We start from the raw sequence: 20,293 nt of genomic DNA on the forward strand, positions 1-20,293 counted from the left end.
TAGTTGATTGGTTAGTTGAAAATTTGTTTTGATTTGAAACCTGGAGTCACCAAACCTTTTCATAGTAGGAGTCTAGCATTAAGGTCTGGGCACGGAGGCCAAGTGGGAAGCACTGTCACAGCAAGAAGGTCATGAGTTTGATGCGATGCCTAGGTGGCGCGGTCCGGGTCCTTTCTGTGTTGAGTTTGCGTTCTCCCCGTGTCTGTGTGGGTTTTCTCCGGGAGCTCCGGTTTCCTTCCACAGTCCAAAGACATGCAAGTGAGGTGAATTGGAGATACAAAATACCAGTCCAGTGTGGCGAATAACTACCGTTTCTGTCTTGAATGTAACCAAAGTGTAAAACATGACGTTAAAATCCTAAAAAAAATAATAATAATTATATAAATATATATCAATAAAATAAATAATTTGTGTTGCGTTTTTCTTCTTCTGAAATCTTGAAGCAAAGTTCAGTTACATATTGAAGCTATGCAGTAGAAATTTGAACGCGGGTCTAAATTAATTTTTATTATTTACTAGCCTTTTTTATAATAGATTACAAATAATATAATTATAATTAAATCATAAAATCTTTCATTTTCAATTAGATTTATTATCAAATAACTGAATGTACTAAAAGATCTGGTAGACATTTATTTGATTTTTATTTTTTCTATTTATTTATTTTATTTATTTGTTTTATTTATTATTTTTTTCTATTTATTTATTTATTTATTTATTTATTGCATTTATTTATTTGTTTTATTTACTTGTTTGTTTTATTTATTTACTTATTATTATTTTATTTTAATTTATTTATTAAATTATTTATACATACAAATAATTGAATGTACTAAAAGATCTGGTAGACATTGGTATAAATTGACAAAGACAAGCTGCATTTGGGCAAATTTGGAGGCATCCTGGAAGAACTTGATTCCATCAGGATAAAATTTGTGAAACCTATTCATTGTAGGAGTCTAGCATTAAGGTCTGTACTGTTCTTTTGATGTTTGTACCTGCACATACAGCCATCTAGTAGCTTGTCAGTTAGATCGTACAGTATTTTAACAGTATTTTTTTTACCATCTACAAACTAGCCATTTAAAAAAAAAAGTCATCTTCAACCATGTAAGCACTAAGAAAACAACAAGAGCAAGAAAGTGTTCACAAGAAGAAGAAAAAAAAATGGGTACTTGCGGATGGCATCTGTTTAAAATTGGAAACGGTTTGGAGAGAAAGCAACTAGCCGTTTCTCGTTCTAATTAAAGGCTTTGGCTCACGTGGCCACACACAGGTGCAATAACACAGACCGGGGATGGAAGAAAGGCCCGCTTGTCTGAGGTAAAGCCTCTCGCCGGTACTTTGTGAGGCACCGCGTGCGCCAGAAGAGGACTAAAAAGGAAACGCAATTCACGTCAATTACCTTCATTAAAATTCCGTGTGCTTATTCCAATTTACAGGAGCAGGAACATGTGAAGGTTTGGTTTCTCTACCCTTCTCTGTATACATTTCCTCAATTTCAATTTTTTTTTTTTACCATTTCTTTCAATACAAGTCCTCAGACTACAGGCCATCTGGTAAGTTTTAAACTTCTGGCTGTCTGAAGGCTGCTAATAGACGCTGATGACTTTTGCGTTTACTGGTATCGACTCCCATATGTCTGTCATATGTTTGTGACTCATACGTTTACATCTTGGGTTCTTTTTTTTTTTCAATTCAATAACCGAGCTGAATCCAAACCGCCATCGTTTGTTTGCATTTCGTTCGAATCGTGGACGTTCGGAAGGCTCGCTGCCATGCTTTGTGTTATCAGAACGCGGTAACGTTCGGCTTCTGTTGCAAGACGTAAGTGAGAACGCCTGGCCTGTGTTTAGCGGGGGATGGCGCGAACGAAAAGTGCGAGGATCTCGGCCAAGAACGTCCGGGAAGCGGCGAGGAAATTCCAGCTGACACGCTGGACAGGGAAGACACTGACGCAGAGGCTAAAGCAAAAAAATAAATAAAATGCTACGTTATTTGTGCTGACGTGTCTCCAAAGTCAATGTGTCACTTGCAAAATTAAAGAAGTACTTTAGAATTGTTGTTTTAAATCACATAAATGGGACAGGAATAAAAGTAAATGCTTAATTTGCAGAATATTGAAAATAATAACAATAATAAATATATAAAAATATATACAGCCGACCTGACTACAGCTATTTTCAGGCATCTAACCATAAAGCAATTACCTCAGTGCTTAGCAAGTCTGTATAATCGACAACCAGGTACTAATCTGATGCACATTTTGCACAGTAATTGCAATTCCAGTAGTAAGAACAAGCCCACAAAAAGATTAACTGCACAGAATTCAACTTGTTGACAAGGAAATTCTATATTTTCTGTACTCCACCACCACTGGTGGAGTCATTTTGGACCCAGGATCACCTGTGCTAACCAGGTTCCTCTTGTACAGACCTAATGTCATGTCCTGCTGAGAAATAATTTCTCCAGGTTGCCAGATTAATAAAAAAAAAAATCACCAAAACAGGTCTGGTATGAATAGGAGAGCAGAATGCGGGGTTAGGGATAGGGTTAGGGTACAGTGTTGAGAAGCCAGCTTCTATGGAGGTCCCGTTCCTTTATTATTGAGGAACAGTTAGGGGGGCAAAGTGTACAGAAAAACAGAAGGGCTACAGTCTGAAATTGCAATTCCAACTATGTATCTGTATTGTAGGTGTTGCATATAATTAATGCATATACACCCATCAGCCATAACATTAAAACCACCTCCTTGTTTCCACACTCACTGTCCATTTCATCAGCTCCACTTACCATATACAGGTCCTTCTCAAAAAATTAGCATATTGTGATAAAGTTCATTATTTTCCATAATGTAATGATAAAAATTAAACTTTCATATATTTTAGATTCATTGCACACCAACTGAAATATTTCAGGTCTTTTATTGTTTTAATACTGATGATTTTGGCATACAGCTCATGAAAACCCAAAATTCCTATCTCAAAAAATTAGCATATCATGAAAAGGTTCTCTAAACGAGCTATTAACCTAATCATCTGAATCAACGAATTAACTCTAAACACCTGCAAAAGATTCCTGAGGCTTTTAAAAACTCCCAGCCTGGTTCATTACTCAAAACTGCAATCATGGGTAAGACTGCCGACCTGACTGCTGTCCAGAAGGCCATCATTGACACCCTCAAGCAAGAGGGTAAGACACAGAAAGAAATTTCTGAACGAATAGGCTGTTCCCAAAGTGCTGTATCAAGGCACCTCAGTGGGAAGTCTGTGGGAAGGAAAAAGTGTGGCAGAAAACGCTGCACAACGAGAAGAGGTGACCGGACCCTGAGGAAGATTGTGGAGAAGGGCCGATTCCAGACCTTGGGGGACCTGCGGAAGCAGTGGACTGAGTCTGGAGTAGAAACATCCAGAGCCACCGTGCACAGGCGTGTGCAGGAAATGGGATACAGGTGCCGCATTCCCCAGGTCAAGCCACTTTTGAACCAAAAACAGCAGCACTGGACTGTTGCTCAGTGGTCCAAAGTACTGTTTTCGGATTAAAGCAAATTTTGCATGTCATTCGGAAATCAAGGTGCCAGAGTCTGGAGGAAGACTGGGGAGAAGGAAATGCCAAAATGCCTGAAGTCCAGTGTCAAGTACCCACAGTCAGTGATGGTCTGGGGTGCCATGTCAGCTGCTGGTGTTGGTCCACTGTGTTTTATCAAGGGCAGGGTCAATGCAACTAGCTATCAGGAGATTTTGGAGCACTTCATGCTTCCATCTGCTGAAAAGCTTTATGGAGATGAAGATTTCATTTTTCAGCACGACCTGGCACCTGCTCACAGTGCCAAAACCACTGGTGAATGGTTTACTGACCATGGTATTACTGTGCTCAATTGGCCTGCCAACTCTCCTGACCTGAACCCCATAGAGAATCTGTGGGATATTGTGAAGAGAAAGTTGAGAGACACAAGACCCAACACTCTGGATGAGCTTAAGGCCGCTATCGAAGCATCCTGGGCCTCCATAACACCTCAGCAGTGCCACAGGCTGATTGCCTCCATGCCACGCCGCATTGAAGCAGTCATTTCTGCAAAAGGATTCCCGACCAAGTATTGAGTGCATAACTGAACATAATTATTTGAAGGTTGACTTTTTTTGTATTAAAAACACTTTTCTTTTATTGGTCGGATGAAATATGCTAATTTTTTGAGATAGGAATTTTGGGTTTTCATGAGCTGTATGCCAAAATCATCAGTATTAAAACAATAAAAGACCTGAAATATTTCAGTTGGTGTGCAATGAGTCTAAAATATATGAAAGTTTAATTTTTATCATTACATTATGGAAAATAATGAACTTTATCACAATATGCTAATTTTTTGAGAAGGACCTGTACCATGCACTTTGTAGTTCTACAATTACTGACTGTAGTCCATCCGTTTATCTACATACTGTTTTAGACTGCTTTCACCCTGTTCTTCAATGGTCAGGACCCTCACAGGACCACCACAGAGCAGGTATTATTTAGGTGGTGGATCATTCTCAGCACTGCAGTGACACTGATATGGTGGTGGTGTGTTAGTGTGTGTTGTGCTGGTATGAGTGGATCAGACACAGCAGTGGTGTTGCAGTTTTTAAATACTGTGTCCACTAACTGTCCACTCTATTAGACACTCCTACCTAGTTGGTAGGAGCGACAGACGATCGCTCATCTATTGCTGCTGTTTGAGTTGGTAATCTTCTAGACCTTCTTCAGTGGTCACTAGACGATGCCTACTGGGCACTGTTGGCTGGTGGACTGTTCTCAGTCCAGCAGTGACAGTGAGGTGTTTAAAAACTCCATCAGTGCTGCTGTGTCTTATCCACTCATACCAGCACAACACACACTAACACACCACCACCATGTCAGTGTCACTGCAGTGCTGAGAATGACCCACCACCTAAATAATACCTATTCTGTAGTGGTCCAGGGAGAGTCCTGACCATCGAAGAACAGCATGAAAGGAGGCTAACAAAGCATGCAGAGAAACAGATGGACTATATTCAGCAATTGTAGAACTACGAAGTGTTCCTATATGGTAAGTGGAGCTGATACAATGGACAGTAGAAACACAAAGGTGGTTTCAATGTTATGGCCGAGTACCAGATAGGCATATCTAATAAAGTGCTTCTTAAGCGTATAGCAAAAAAAGGTGAAGTAATTTAAATCCAACCTGTAATTATACTAATAACCATTGAAAGAAGTTGGATTCTGCATTCTAACAGTTAAATGAAGTAGATTTATGATGTATTGCTTTTGTATTATATTACACAAAGCAAATTTTGTCACAAGTACAGACATGCATTGTTTCCTATCAACTTCTTTCAAAAATATGTGAATGCCTGGCTGTTGTAGAATATTTACTTAACACACTCTTGCGATAAGGCCGAGATAATGCCTAACCTGAGGGATAAGGAAACCAACTGTATAATCAAGCGTGCGATAGTAAAGTTGCACAATGTGCTGCATGAAATGCCAACGGGCCGTAACGTAAACTGCCCAGTTTGCTTCTCGGCTGTTTATATATTACACATATATTACACAAGCAAAAAAGTTGCACAAGACAAAATTAACAGCACACAACAGTTTCCTGATAAAAAAAATAAAATAAAAAAAATAAAAGGTCCAATAAAAGTGAACACACACACATAGAACGCTCACACACCTGCTGCTGTTGAAGGTGCAGTAAATCAACAGGGCTAATCTCCCCATTGGCATCGCCGTTGGATCCGCCCTCTCTTCCTCCAGCATCCGGTTGGCTGCTTAGACTGCTGACTCCATTTTGGTTGGAGGACACCGTTCGAATGGTCTCAGTTGCTGATTCTACCATCATCACGTGGCACCTAGGTGAACAGGGACAAAGAGGAGAAGAGGGGGGTTAAACCAAACAAAATTAATTGACCACGAATGGTTCCCAGTGCTGAAAACGTTCGCTTGCTGAGACTTGAACCCTCCCAGCGCTACAAGTTTCACAACAACAATGCAAACACGAACCCAACGACGAACTGCGTACGCTGCGGCCTTTGACAATAGGAGGCTTCGGTGGTGTGTGTATTTCTCAGGACGTTCAAAGACCCCAAGGGACCTTGAAAAGCCGAGTAAACAAAATGACTGGCACTTTTAAATCATAGGCCAGGGCCAGCTGAGGTAGTGTTTGTAAAAATGCCTTTATTTGTCATATGTACATATACACAGTACAGTACAATGAAATGCTGTTCCCACATATCCACATATTGCATGGTGCCTCTGGAGTCGAGAGGGTCCAACAGTAGCTCCATGGGATTCAAAACCAGAACTTTCCGGTTGGAAACCCGCAGATCTACCCACTAGGCTAGAATAATGATATGTAACCATATCAGCCATCCAAGCTCCTATCACTAAACTATTATGAACTCCTATAATACTTATTATTAAAGGCATTTGATTATGTTTGGCACAATCGTGACCGAATACAATGCAAGTAATTGATAATTAAGGTTCTCGCTCAGGTGTCTAACAGTGGCAAGCTGCTGGTGGTGGGTCTAGTTCGTCTGATGACTGTTGAGCTACCATTGCCTAGACTTCCTTTTCCCTGATAAATCACACTATGGGTTTATATCAGCACATTGATTCTTGAGAGTCAAGTCCAAGGGAGGCGTTATACAGACCCAATGACATTTCGTAGTTTCTTTTTAACAGTTTAACAAAAAATAACATTGTCCACTAAAGCTTGGGCATTACGCCGCCTTTTCTGCTATGAAAAATAAGCTATTAAAACGAATAAAAAAGTCAATGAACAATGCATAACAATTTAACAAAAGTTTAGTTCTACCAAAACAACAACAGCTCTAAACTCTTCCCTGCAAGACAAACTAAGCAAATTCATGTGTTCCTAATGTACTTTTGCTTTGTTTTGTCTAGAGTCAAGGTAATTTTAAGGTTATTTAAAATGAATCGGAAAAAATAATAATTAATTAAAATAATAAAATAAAATTTGATAAAATAAAAAATAAATTATAAAATAATAAAAAAGTAAATAATAAATAAGTAAATAAAATAAAAATTAAATACTAAAATTTTAAAAATTAAATAAAAAAAATAAAATAAAATAATACAATTAATTAAAAATTAAAAAACAAACTTATTTATTTATTACAATTGATCCAAATGATCTATTAAATTTTCCAACTAAATATCAAAAAATCTTTTAGATCAATTAAATGCAGAAATAATTACACATTAAAATGGAAGAGGTATGTAAACAAACAGGCTGCTCCAGAATCAAAAGACGTGGGTTTAATAGAGAAATGTAAAATACGTATATTCACAATTTATGGAAATCTATGAATTGAATCCCATGTTATATTCAAAAAACGTCTAAACTATTTTAATTCACCTGTTTATTTGTCATTGTTGATTACTTTTTAGGATGATCCTTGCTAGTCTGTATAACATTCAATTATAATTTTAATTACTACGGCATTAAACAATGCAATTTCAAGAGAAAGTGATGCAAGAAGACTCAGGATTTAACGGCAACACAGACATTTTCAAAGCTAGGTGGGATGAAGACCCGGTAGAACCGTACTCTGGTGTGAACTGTCGTACGATCGTCTTGATCAGAGAAGTGAAACTGAGGATGGTAAGTTCCTCCACTATACACGATCTATTTCTGAGTAGCTGCTCAGATTTGCTGCATCAGCTGCATCTCTCTTTTAATTAGAAATCAATGGGGCAACTCGACCTGTTTTGTAAAAAACAAACAAAACAAAAAAACAGCGATGCAAGAATGCAGAAGAGGAGCGTGGGAGAGGAGCAACAAGAGCTTCCAGACGCAACATTCGTATAAAAAAATAAATATAAAATGAACAAAAAAAAATACATCAAAGACGAGAGAGCGACCCGAGTACCTCTTCTAATAACAAGCACAAGCTCGTCTTTCTGCCTCAGTTTTAAAAATACATTTTGTTTGCTTTTGTTTATGTCTTTGTGCCTGTGCAACTCCAGGCTTGTCAAACAAAACGCCAGGCAGGCATCCAAGCGATGATTAGCTCCTGGGAATCAGGGGCAAATGTTTCATTAGTGGAACGAGAAGAAACAAGATAACAGGTGACAGCCTGGTATATCTTCTGGCGCGTTTCCAGCGCTTATTCATTTATAAAATAATACCAGCCGCCGTGGTGGGATGTGTTTGTTGTGGGAGCGGATTTATCAGTACCCGCCGCTATCTGGCGAACGTAACCACAGCCACAACAACAGCTGCAGCGCTAACAGATAGAGAACAGCCCTTGCAAGCAGAGGACGGGTCGAAAACAAGCCGAGGCACCTGAAACAAAGGAGTTCTCCGTTCCGGAGAGTTAGTTTAGGACTTTTCAGGACTTTCAGCGCAGTGCAGGGTCCATAAAGCGTGTCATTTAAACCCACCTGGTGAAAGTTTGGCAATTGAGAGCGATCAAATGAAGCGTTCATGCTTAGTTGGCATGACGGAAAGGGATGCTGGTGTATCCGGGACTATACAGGATTGCAAACCAATATGAGGGTGGTTTGATAAATCGCATTTATTTGATTTCATATATACGAGTCACTTAACCTCAAACAGTCGAGTTTAAATGCATATTAGGATTGTGATACTGGTAAGATTTTAACCGCAAACAATCATTCATTTGTAGTAATACATTTGCTAGTACGGGGTGTTTTGTGGGTTTGGACCTTATGCCAGAACCTTATAACAAAGTAATTTTTGCTAATCTAAACTTCTACTTTATGGTAGCCAGTTATTTTCTTCAAAAAGTACAGTTTTATTATTATTATTATTATTCAATATTTATTATTATTTTTTAATTATTAATTTAGCATTTTTTTTCTTTTATTAATATTAATATTGCTTACATTGTCCATTTAGAAAATAATTTTTAAATATATTTTATACCCATAAAAAAGAAAAATAAATTAAATAATTAGATAAAAAATGACATGTCTAAATTCAGTGTTTTGTTCGTTTTGTTCGTTTCCTGTTTTAGCATGACCCCTGCAAACAAAGCATATAATAATTAATATAATAATTAAGCTATTTATGTCTTTATTTTTTTTTTTATATTATAATAATCTTTATGCCCATTAAAAATAAATTAAATAATAAGATAATAATAAAAGAAATAATAAATAAATACTGATGTCTCAATTAATCTTTTGTTTGTTTTGTTTGTTTCCCGTTTCATGACCCCTGAATACAAGGCAAGAATAAAAATATAAGAATTAATTGCTATTTATTTATTTATGTTATTTCATTTTATTGTATTAATTTTATTAATATTAATATTGCATACATTATCCATTTAGATTTTTTTTTTAATATATCTTTATACCCATAAAAAATAAAAAATAAAAATAAATAAATAAAAAATGACATCTAAATTTATTTTTTGTTCGTTTTGTTTGTTTCCTGTTTCAAGAATAAAAAATAAAAAATAACAGGATGGTTTGCTATTTATTTATTAATTATATAATTAATAAAATTTTATTATATTTATTTTATTAATATTGCTTACATTATCCATTTAACTTACAATTTTTAAATATATCTTAATACCCATAAAAAAGAAAACCGATTAAATAAAAGATAAAAAAAGATGGCCAGTGGTCTGCACAGAACACTGACTTTAAACCCTTTTGGAATAGGCATTGTCCAGCAGCAGACAGACAGTCCAAAATCCAATGGAAAGCTTTACTAAAGGAGGAGACCATGTCTGCAAGAGACAAAATGGGCCACTAGTATCCTTGGTGGGAAGAAACCGGCCTGAAAAAAGTGCTGTCTAAGGACCCTGGTTAGTAGCCCAAGGCGCCTGTTCAGAAGTGGAGGAACGCGGTGATCAGTGAGTGACTCTCCATGCGCAAGACTCGCCTCACAAGAATCCATTGAAGTATGGGCGAATATGAAGGGGTCAGCGGACTGCAGACGTGTTGAGGTCCCCAGCAGCTGTAGACTAATTGGCATCATTAAATTGGGAGAAAATGCTGTATATTCTAGCTGTATATTGTAGCACCCTAACACCTTGAAAATGCATTTACTAATATAGTCAACATGTAACCTTATCAATGGTGCAATCATTTTTATTCTTCCATGTCCGACCTGCAGACGGTGTACAGTAAATAGATACCCCGAGTTGAAATCGATTGTCTCTGCAGCTAAACTTTTGGCAATACCTAGTGTGCTTTATAAAACCGACTTCCACTCCAGGAACCTTTCCAAAGCAACGTGGGGGCCAAAAGCTGATCACATCTGCCAAGGTGACAGCAGCAGCCAGAGGTGCAGGCATGCACGAAAAGCCCTGTCATATCCAGTAATGGGCATAGATCGTAGCCATAATGGGAGGTCGTGAAAAAGAAAAAACGGGCCAATAAATCAGCGGCTGGGAAACCTTGATTACAGCCGGGAGACGCTAGTTTCGCGGAGTCTTGTAATTGTTTTTGGCAGGCTCGACCGGTGCCAAGACAGGCTGGGTCTCGTTCGAGTTTCCCTATTTTATTTTTTCACCTGAACTTTGACCTCGAAGAATATTGAGAGATGCATGTCTCCCCTCCCAGGGGTGTAAACCCTAGCGGTGGAACCCTAGCGGAGGGGGCATTTTTCTTCAGATCAAGGAGATAAAGAATGCAGGGTTTGAAGGCAAATAAAAACCCCCATTTGCCTTTTAATTTAAGAGAAATAGGACTGAACTTGCCTTTTGCTTCAGGGAGTCAAAAATCAATCAGCTTGTTGTGAGAAAGAGAAAAAAAAAACCAGAACAAACCAGCGACTATTTACGGTAACGCTACGTATTTGTCCACGCGCTGGAAGCTTTTTTTTTTTTAATTTCTCTCCTAAACTTCTCCTATCAGCAGATTTTCTTTGGCACTTGCACGAAAGGGTGGAGGGGCCCGTGATTCATCCTCTATCCTGTTTCTGCAAGTACAGAGGCTGAATCCAGCGACCTGAAAGCTCGCCTAGCCTCCCGTCAAGAGCTGTTTATACTGCAGATCCTAAGAGTTGCTAGGGCAAACAGCAACCGGGAGAATAAATAAATACCTGGCGACTAAGCCGCTCGGGTCCAAAAGAGCACGGCTGAAGAGACAAAGAAAAAAAAACCAGCATTGTAATTTAGGGAAGTTATGTTCGCAAAACAAGCTCAGGAAATGGTGAAACTAACCACAGTTTATATCATTCATGTTTAAATGCTGCTCTTTCCAGAATGAAAAGGGCAGCTTCCAGCGGACGCCCAGACATCTAGTCGTTTTTTGGGATTCTTTTTTTCTTGTTGCTTGCTTTTCCTCCTACTTTGTGCCAGGTAGGCAAAGGGTGCCATGCCTCCCTTGCAGGAAATGTCTTAATAGGTGGCCACACTTTAAACCCTTAGTAAAATCCAGCTGACTGTTCAAGGTATAGAAACTACTGCCACCCTTGGTGGCCTGCCAACACTTTGTAGGACCAAAAGTATGTAGACAGCCCTTCTAATTATTAAGTTTTATATAAGGTGTTTCTGGTACATGAATCAATAATAGAAAATAAACATTGTGCTTCCAACTTTGTATGCCAGTCTCCCCTGGGCATGAAGTGCCTTCAGTCGTCATTTAAACCGATTGACCGAACAAATGATGCCATGCCTCACAGCAGGAAATGTCTTTATAGGAGGGCAGATTTCAAACCCTTAGTAAAATCCAGCTGACTGTTCAAGGTATAGAAACTATTGCCACCCTTGGTGGCCTATGAACACACTCCTTGGACCAAAAGTATGAATACAGCCCTTCTAATTATTAAGTTTAGTTGTTTTTGGTATATGAATCAGTAATACAAAATAAACATTGTGCTTTCAACTTTGTGTGCCAGTCTCCCTGGGCATGAAGCTGCTTCAGTCGTCATATTGACCGAATGAACAAAAATCCCCTCTTAGGTAGGGCAAAGGGTGCCATGCCTCCTAGCAGGAAATGTCTTTATAGGTGGGTACATTTCAAACCCTTAGTAAAATCCAGCTGACTGTTCAAGGTATAGAAACTATTGCCACCCTTGGTGGCCTACCAACACTCTGTAGGACCAAAAGTATGAAGACAGCCCTTTAAATTATAATATAAAATAAGCATTGTGCTTCAAACTCCGTGTGCCAGTCTCCCTAGGCACGAAGCTGCTTCAGTCGTCATTTAAAAAGTTGCTACAGTATATTGACCGAATGAACAAAAATTTCCTTTTTGGTAGGGTAAAGGGTGTCATGCCTCCTAGCAGGAAATGTCTTTATAGATGGGCACATTTCAAACCCTTAGTAAAATCCAGCTGACTGTTCAAGGTATAGAAACTATTGCCACCCTTGGTGGCCGACCAACACTTTCAGTAGAACGACAAGTATGAGTATGAAGACAGCCCTTTAAATTATTAACTTTTATATACAATGTTTCTGGTACATTAATCAATAATCAATAAACTACAGGCTTCCAACTTTGAGGCAAGTGTTTGGGCTCCACTGCCAGTGTCCCTGGGCATGAGGAAGCCTCAGTCATCATTTAAACCGTTGCTATATTGACCAAATGACCAAAAACCTTGATGAAAGCCTTTACATAAGGGTAGAGGATGGACTAGCATGGTTTCTTGGTTTTGGTATGGTATGTCCAACAAGCTCACGGTCAAGTCATGTCAAGTCAAATTTATTTGTATAGGGCTTTTTACAATGGACACTGTCTTAAAGCAACTTTACAGAATCCAGGACCAACAGACCAAAAAACTCTGTTGAGCAAGCAGAGGGTGACAATGGAAAAGAAAAACTCCCTTGAAATACAAAAGAAAAAACCTTGAGAGGAACCAGACTCAGCAGAGACCCCCATCCTCCTTGGGTGGCCTGGAGGATAATTTGAATAAATAGGATTTACACAGTCAAGAGTCCACATAATTTTGGCCATTTAGTGTAAGCCTTGATATGAAAACACTGAACATAAGGTAGAAATACCTGGGGACAGGGCGCCAATCTATTGCAGGGCTGTTACTACTAATGTTACTACTTTAAATACAGATTGATGAATAGATTGATGTTTGAAACACAGAGTTTCAGCTCGCAGGTTGATGCAGCGCCTCTCTACAGCACTGTGTGCAGTCTGGTACAGCAAATTTCCACTACAGTTCCACTACTTAAAATCCTTGGTTGTGACTATTTGTTAGACTCTTTGACTGATTTTGCCACAGTAGTACAGCCATAATTTTGAGGTTGGCATCCCCCAAGCATTCCAACATAGAAGCCATAGCACAGATAGATATAGAATCTGTAACAACATAGCCCAAAAGAATACAAGGCTTAACCATTACACTTTCACAGAGTATGGAAGTTCACCTGAATGATCACAAGCTCTAGGGGACGTGCACAGATTTTGGGATGGACCACAGTAAATCTGTATCTGTACGGATGACTGAAAGCTTTTCAAGCCCTCCAGCTTTGAAGAGGATTGTGTTGCTGGATTGAGCGCTCAACCTGGATTTCGAAACCAGTCCTGGACTTTCAGAGGGAAACTCAAAGGCCTAAAGTATTTGGACACCTGACCGTGAGCTTGTTGGACCAATGGTATTAAAATAAACTGACCTCTGTGTGATCTTTTTAGCTTGATTTGTGCCCATTTAGTCAAAGAGCATTTGTATTTATGGGCACTGATGTTCAAAAACCCCTGACTTATGTTCTAGTTCATTCCAAAGCTGTTCAGTGAGGCTGAGGTCAGGGCTTTGTGCAGGTCACTGGAGTTTCTTCAAACCAAGCTATTCTTCGTGTCTTAACAGACCTTGCTTTGTGTATATGAGGCACAGTCATGCCGGAACAGGAAATGTGTTGCTTTCCTAAACAAAGTTGGAAGCACATAATTTCCTTCATATAATTGATTTATTACACCTGTTAGCACTTGTGGCTAAAACACATGAATTCACATGAAGTTAGAAGGAGTGTCCCTGTACTTTTATTCCATATAGTGTATTATATTTCCATAATATAAATATAATCCATTTGTTAGCATTAATTTCTAATAAACATAGTCACTAGTAGTTTTTAACCTTTTATTTAGCTTGGCCAGGACATGAGCAGATGTCAATGCAACCCAGATGCAGGAGTATATAGCACTAGATGTATTTTTATGGAAATGGGAGTGGGCTGAAACTTCCCAGGCTGCAAATGAACCATGGATTACCAGTTGAGACCCCCTGGTTTAAACTAACAATTCATAAAAAATAAAAGACCTTGATGGAACATTTACAAGTTCAGGTTTCTGAACTGACAACATAGTAACTAATGAGCCAGTTATGAAACCGTATTCCTACTGTAAAGCATAGTGGAGGGAGTATCATGGTTTGTTTCACCATGGCCTGGATAGCTTGCAATTATTGATGGAATGAGGCTAGCACACCAGCGCTGGGATTCTAAAGTCTCCGGGTTCAAATCTCAGTTCTGCTACTTGTCGACTGGGAGCCCCGTAGAAAGCAGTGCCTGCAGCAGACAAAATGGGCCACTAATCTGCTGAGTGGGGAAAGACTGTACTAAAAAAGGGGGGTGGGGGGTCTTCAATGCTGTGTAAGAACCCTGGTTAGTAGCCTGAAGCACCTGGACATAGGTGGAGGACTGCGGAGATCAGTGTGCGACTCTCCATGAGCAAAACTGGCCTCACACGCAAATCAACAAAAGTATGGGTGAATGTGAAGGGGTCGGTGGAACACACACGAGTCAGAGGAAGTGTGTGCTGGGCTAATGTACCCCCCTCGGACATGGTCAGGGTCCCCAGCAATGGAAAACTAATTGGCTATGCTAAATTGGGGAGAAAAGGGGAGAAAATGCATAATGGAATTATGAGTTTTAAGAATCAAGAACTGTCTATAATACTGTTATCTAGAACGTACATCTAGAATCCAGAATTATCTAGAATTCACATATTTTAGCCAACTTGCTTTTTATATTCTCCTCAAGTCTATCACGACTGATAGATCATTAAAGATTAACAGTGTCCCGTTGGCACCCGTGTCATACTCCAACCCTTTGTTTGACTTTTTACAGCATAGCACCACTTTCATATCTCTTACTTGGAGCTTTATGCAGGTTTATTTACACAACCGCCTGACAGCCTGTTTCGACAGCCTAGCGTCAGCCTGCAGGAATGCACTTATTAATAAAACAAACACCAAGCTGATGTGATCGGTGGAGACAGCTAGGACTGTGCCTACACATCTCTCATCCAGCCTTGGGCTACCTGAGATATCGGTTCCACTGAGAGGTGAGACGTACTCACTTCCCCTGTTGCTTCGCTCTGCCCTGTGTTCCTGTGTTAGCGTATCTTATTTAGCGAGGCAGATGACTCTGTAAACATTTAATGGGAGTAGCCTGGAGGAATGAGCAATATCAAAACAGATTAATACATCCCAAGTCTACTTCCAAAAGAACTCTATTTAAATTGTTAACACTTTCAGAATGAAAAAATCTGGGTGGCTCTTTGTTTATTTATTTTCCTGAACAGGAAGAACTGCCCTGACATACAAACACCCAAGAGCTACGGAAGGATAGGGTGTATTTGTGTAGCAACCTTCGATGTTGGGCCAAGGGGCAGAGGGGGCAGGTGTGTCCTTGCATATGTGTTGGTATTCTTTGCAGTTAAAGCATACAGCTTCCTGTAGTACCTTTCCCTGCTGATCTCAAACAAGGGTAAGAGTACGTTTAGAGTGTGTGTGGCCTCGTGATGGGTTTTAAGCTGACGTCTGGAAGGTAAATGTACTTTTTAGATGTTCTGGAGGAGTCTGAATATGATTGCAAGACTGCAGCCTACTTTCTACTGCCAAGGGCAGCTGGAAGCATGCCTAAAGGGGTCGCTAACCACCCCATTCTTTTGACTGGCATGACTTATATACAGATATAAACAGAACTGATTAATAATACACCAGAATCTATGGTCATCTAGGTAAAAGGACCTAGAGAGCATACTGGACCTTGCTCTCTTTGAAAGTAGAATGACCTTCCTTTCCCCCTACATTCCCCTAAAGTGGCCTACAATAGAGCTCTAGACATCATGTGACTCCTTGTGTTTATCGAAACAACAACGGACAGCATCCCTGACCTGCAGTATCCACATATCTACAATTATATGGCCAACTTTCCCTTGTCCTACTCTGGAGACTCTTTGAAAGCCCTCAAGAACGTGGAGGGGTACTGATGGACAGATCTCAAAGGCATAAATCTATGCAAAGCTGATAAGTGAATGATGCAAGGGACACCGCCCATAATTTTAAACCCAAATGGTGATGTTTGATTGAGTGACACCAACTCCCGGAGCTCTATTGTGATCGAATGCAATAAAGGAAATTAGGGGTTAAGAGCCTTGCTCAAGGGCCCAACAAGAGGTTGGGCTTGAACCAGCAAGCTTCCGATTGCCAGGCCAGTACCAGGGACATGGCCATAATTTTAAACGCTACAGCCACTCTGGCCAAACGGCAATGTTTGATTGAGAGACGTCAACTCCCAGAGCTTGATTGTTACCATATAAATTGCAAGAAATTGAGGGTTAAGAGCCTTGCCCAAGAGCCCAACAAGAGCCTGGGCTTGAGCCAGCAAGTTTCCGATTGCCAGACCAGTACCAGGGACACGGCCATAATTTTAAACACTACAGCCACTCTGGCCAAACGGCGGTTTAATTGAGAAATGTCAACTCCCGGAGCCTGATTGTGACCATATACAATGCAAGAAACTGAGGGCTAAGAGCCTTGTTTAAGAGGCTAACAAGAGGTTGGGCTTGAACGAGCAAGCTTCCGATTGCCAGACCAGTACCAGGGACACGGCCATAATTTTAAACGCTACAGCCACTCTGGCCAAACGGCAATGTTTGATTTAGAGACGTCAACTCCCGGAGCTTGATTGTGACCATATACAATGCAAGAAATTGAGGGTTAAGAGCCTTGCTCTTGAACCAGCATGCTTCTGATCGCGAGACCAGACCAGTACCTTAACCTCTAAGCTATCACTGGCCCATAGCCATCAGAGTAATGGTATAAGTATAAGAAGAAGCTTTTAAAGAAAGATGCAGTGGGTGGCTTCAGGTGGCAAGCTGGCAGGGTATCTAGACACCCTGATTGACTTGATCTGTCGAATAAAATTTGTCCATAGATGCTGATGCTCATAGAAGGTTAACCAAAAAGTATAGTAGGTCTGGGCATAGGGTGGCACCGAAACAGGTTGGTTCCTAGACTCGCATACCACAAGTCAATATGGCTACAACATAGCATGTGTAAGTGAGCTCTGACTGAACGCATATGGACGTCTACCAGCCATTCAATCAGGCAGCAGGATGAGCAAATGTATGGGAAGTAAGAAAGCTGGGCAACCTTAGAAAACCAACATGGAAGAAAACAAATGGATAAAGGCAACAAAGAAAAGTGCACTAAGGTTACAAAAGAAAGCTACTCTAAACCCTTGATAGACTTCACCTTGCTCTTTCCTCAGTGGCATCAAAGACACCCAGCTCTCATTAGCGAGCAGCCTGAGCTATGTCCCGAAACTAAAGAAATAGCTCGTAGTTCGAAGACAGGCAAGTTCGCTTAGGCAGACACTCATGTTCCTTATTTATAAAAGGAAGGCCATCTTTCTGTGGCTTGTTCTACTTGGCATTCCTCTGCTGTCCCTCTGGCCACTCACTTGAAGCACTCGTGGCACAAAAAAAAAACGACGACATGCTTCAGCATCGAGGACCTTTTGTCTATCTCAAAGGAAAGCAGAACTGAATGCACCGATGGAATTTTCAGACACGACTCAAGGGGGCACGGACATCATGAGAGCTTTGCAAGCATGCGTTATAAGGTGTTTTGATATCTGGGTCTTCTGAGTTGAAAGAGAGCTTTTTTTCCCCTCTTGTGATCATCTGGAGTAAGTCCAAGATACGCAGGTGAGACTCATTAGTACACAAAACGCATAGATGTAGCGGCACTTGATCCCTTCGTCTGCTCGCTGCTCAGCTTCAAAGGGGAATTAACAAACCTGCTTTGCTCCTTACTGTCCTGGCATCTCGGAGAACTCTGTGTGGAACAAGGGCTCTCACGAGTCACGACGAAGCTGATTCAAATACCATTTCAACGTAAAACTAGCCTCCTACGTTCAAGCATAACCAGCTAAAGAAAAAATGGCTAGAATTGCTGGTTCTGGTTTCACTGGAATACTGGGCGCAAGGCAGGAATCCCCTTGAAAAGGAGCCAACCAATCACAGTGATTCTGCCATTCCCCCTTCAGACATAGCCAATCTTATCGGTGCATATGCCAGGCTGGCATTCCTGAGATTTAAACCCTTGTGTCAGCACCAACTGAGAAACCTTGTGATACTAGTGACGACTAGCATACTACTTTCCATTGGTTCTTACTGAATTCATACCAGACTGTGTATGCCATCTGAAAGAGAGATCTGCCCGGAACTGCCAGGCACAATAAAGCATTAAGAAAGGGGAAATGCCCATATGCACCATATGGTGCTCTGCTAAGTGTATTTAGTCCTGAGGCAAAGTCCTGTTTGCAAACCTCATGAAGATCCGCCTATCAATCAGGTTGGCACCACCACGATGAGTAAATACTTCCAACATTCCATGTTTATGAGATCACTTTAGGGTGGATTTTCCAGGCTGCCCTTGGCGTCTTAGCAGACCTCTAAATGAGAAGTATTCTGGCAAATATTTGAAAGGTGCTAGCAAGTCTAGCAATTTGTACCAACATTGGTAGAAATGATCAAAAACATGGTGGAGATAGACTCCAGACTACACCACTCTTAAGTTCAGACAAGTATATTTGCTGCCATGTATTTGAGAGTTACCAAGAGTTAAGTACCAAGGGAAGCCGTAGACACAGAGCCAGGTCCTTCAAGCTGTTAAACTCTCCGCACGTCAACCGTTCCCAGTCCCAAAATGGTTTAGCCATTAGAGTAATACCCTATAAGAATCAGCTTTTACAGAAAGATGCAGTGAATGGCTTTAGGTGGCAAGCTGGCAGGGTATCTAGACACCCTGATTGACTCAATCCCTGGAATAAAATTCGTCCAAAGATGCCGATGCTCATAGAAGGTTAACCAAAAATTATAAGAGGTCTGGTCATAGGGTGGCACAAAAAGAGGTTGGTTCCTAGACTCGCATACCACAACTCAATTTTGCTACAACATAGCAAGTAGCTGTTAAACTCTCACAAGTCTTATGAGAACCAACAGCATCGCTGCACAATTAGCCGACGTCTTTTATGAATTTGAGCTTCAAAGCTCGGCTCTCGCCAAGAAAATGGTTTGAACAATGGATGACTAGGATTACAGGGGGTACATTACAAAAAAAAAAAAGAATCCAATAAAGGTTATAAGTCAAAGGCCATGTGGATTAGAACAAAAAAAGTGAAAGGATCTAGTGCATTAAACATGAAGACGTAAGAATTGGATTTAAAAAGGGAATCAAGACTATACTGCCAGAGTCTAAAGTTAGGAGCCAAACCCCAGTTCCAATTTAAAACCAAACATAAAATGGCAGGTCCAGGGTACAAACTAAATTTCAGTTCTGCTTATCGGTTCCTACACAAAATAACCCTTTATGCACATACACCGATCAGCCATAACATTCTACAAACACTGTCCATTGTATCAGCTCCACTTACCATATAGAAGCACTTTGTCATTCTACAATTACTGATGGTAGTCCATCAGTTTCTCTGCATGCTTTGTTAGCCCCTTTTCATGCTGTTTTTCAATGGTCAGGACTCTCCCCGGACCACTACAGAGTAGGTATCATTCAGGTGGTGGATCATTCATAGCACTGCAGTGACACTGACATGGTGGTGGTGTGCTAGTGTGTATTGTGCTGGTATGAGTGGATCAGACACAGCAGCACTGATGAAGTTTTTAAACACCTCACTGTCCCTGCTGGATTGAGAATAGTCCACCAACCAAAAATATCCAGCCAACAGCACCCTGTGACCACTGATGAAGGTCTCAAAGATGACCAACTCAAACAGCAGCAATAGATGAGCGATCGTCTCTGACTTTACATCTACAAGGTGGACCAACTAGGTAAGAGTGGACAGTGAGTGGACACGGTATTTAAAAACTCCAGCAGTGCTGCTGTGTCTGATCCAATCATACCAGCACAACACACACTAACACACCACCACCATGTCAGTGTCACTGCAGTGCTGAGAATGATCTATATGGAGAGTCCTGACCATTGAAGAACAGCATGAAAGGGGGCTAACAAAACATGCAGTGAAACAGACGGACTACAGTCAGTAATTGTAGAACTACAAAGTAT

General features: G+C 40.3%; 1 protein-coding gene across 1 annotated transcript in view; it reads right to left on the reverse strand.

Annotated features, from left to right (window-relative positions):
* Window positions 1–20,293, reverse strand: part of foxp4 (forkhead box P4) — a 201,205-nt gene that overhangs the window by 127,731 nt on the left and 53,181 nt on the right. Inside the window, exon 2 of the mRNA XM_062986129.1 lies at window positions 5,690–5,867. Within this exon, the coding sequence (XP_062842199.1) occupies window positions 5,690–5,857 (168 nt within the window). The 5' untranslated portion in view covers window positions 5,858–5,867. The remainder of the gene's footprint in view (window positions 1–5,689; window positions 5,868–20,293) is intronic.

The sequence above is a fragment of the Trichomycterus rosablanca genome, chromosome 24 (assembly GCF_030014385.1).
Source record: "Trichomycterus rosablanca isolate fTriRos1 chromosome 24, fTriRos1.hap1, whole genome shotgun sequence".
NCBI lineage: Eukaryota > Metazoa > Chordata > Actinopteri > Siluriformes > Trichomycteridae > Trichomycterus > Trichomycterus rosablanca.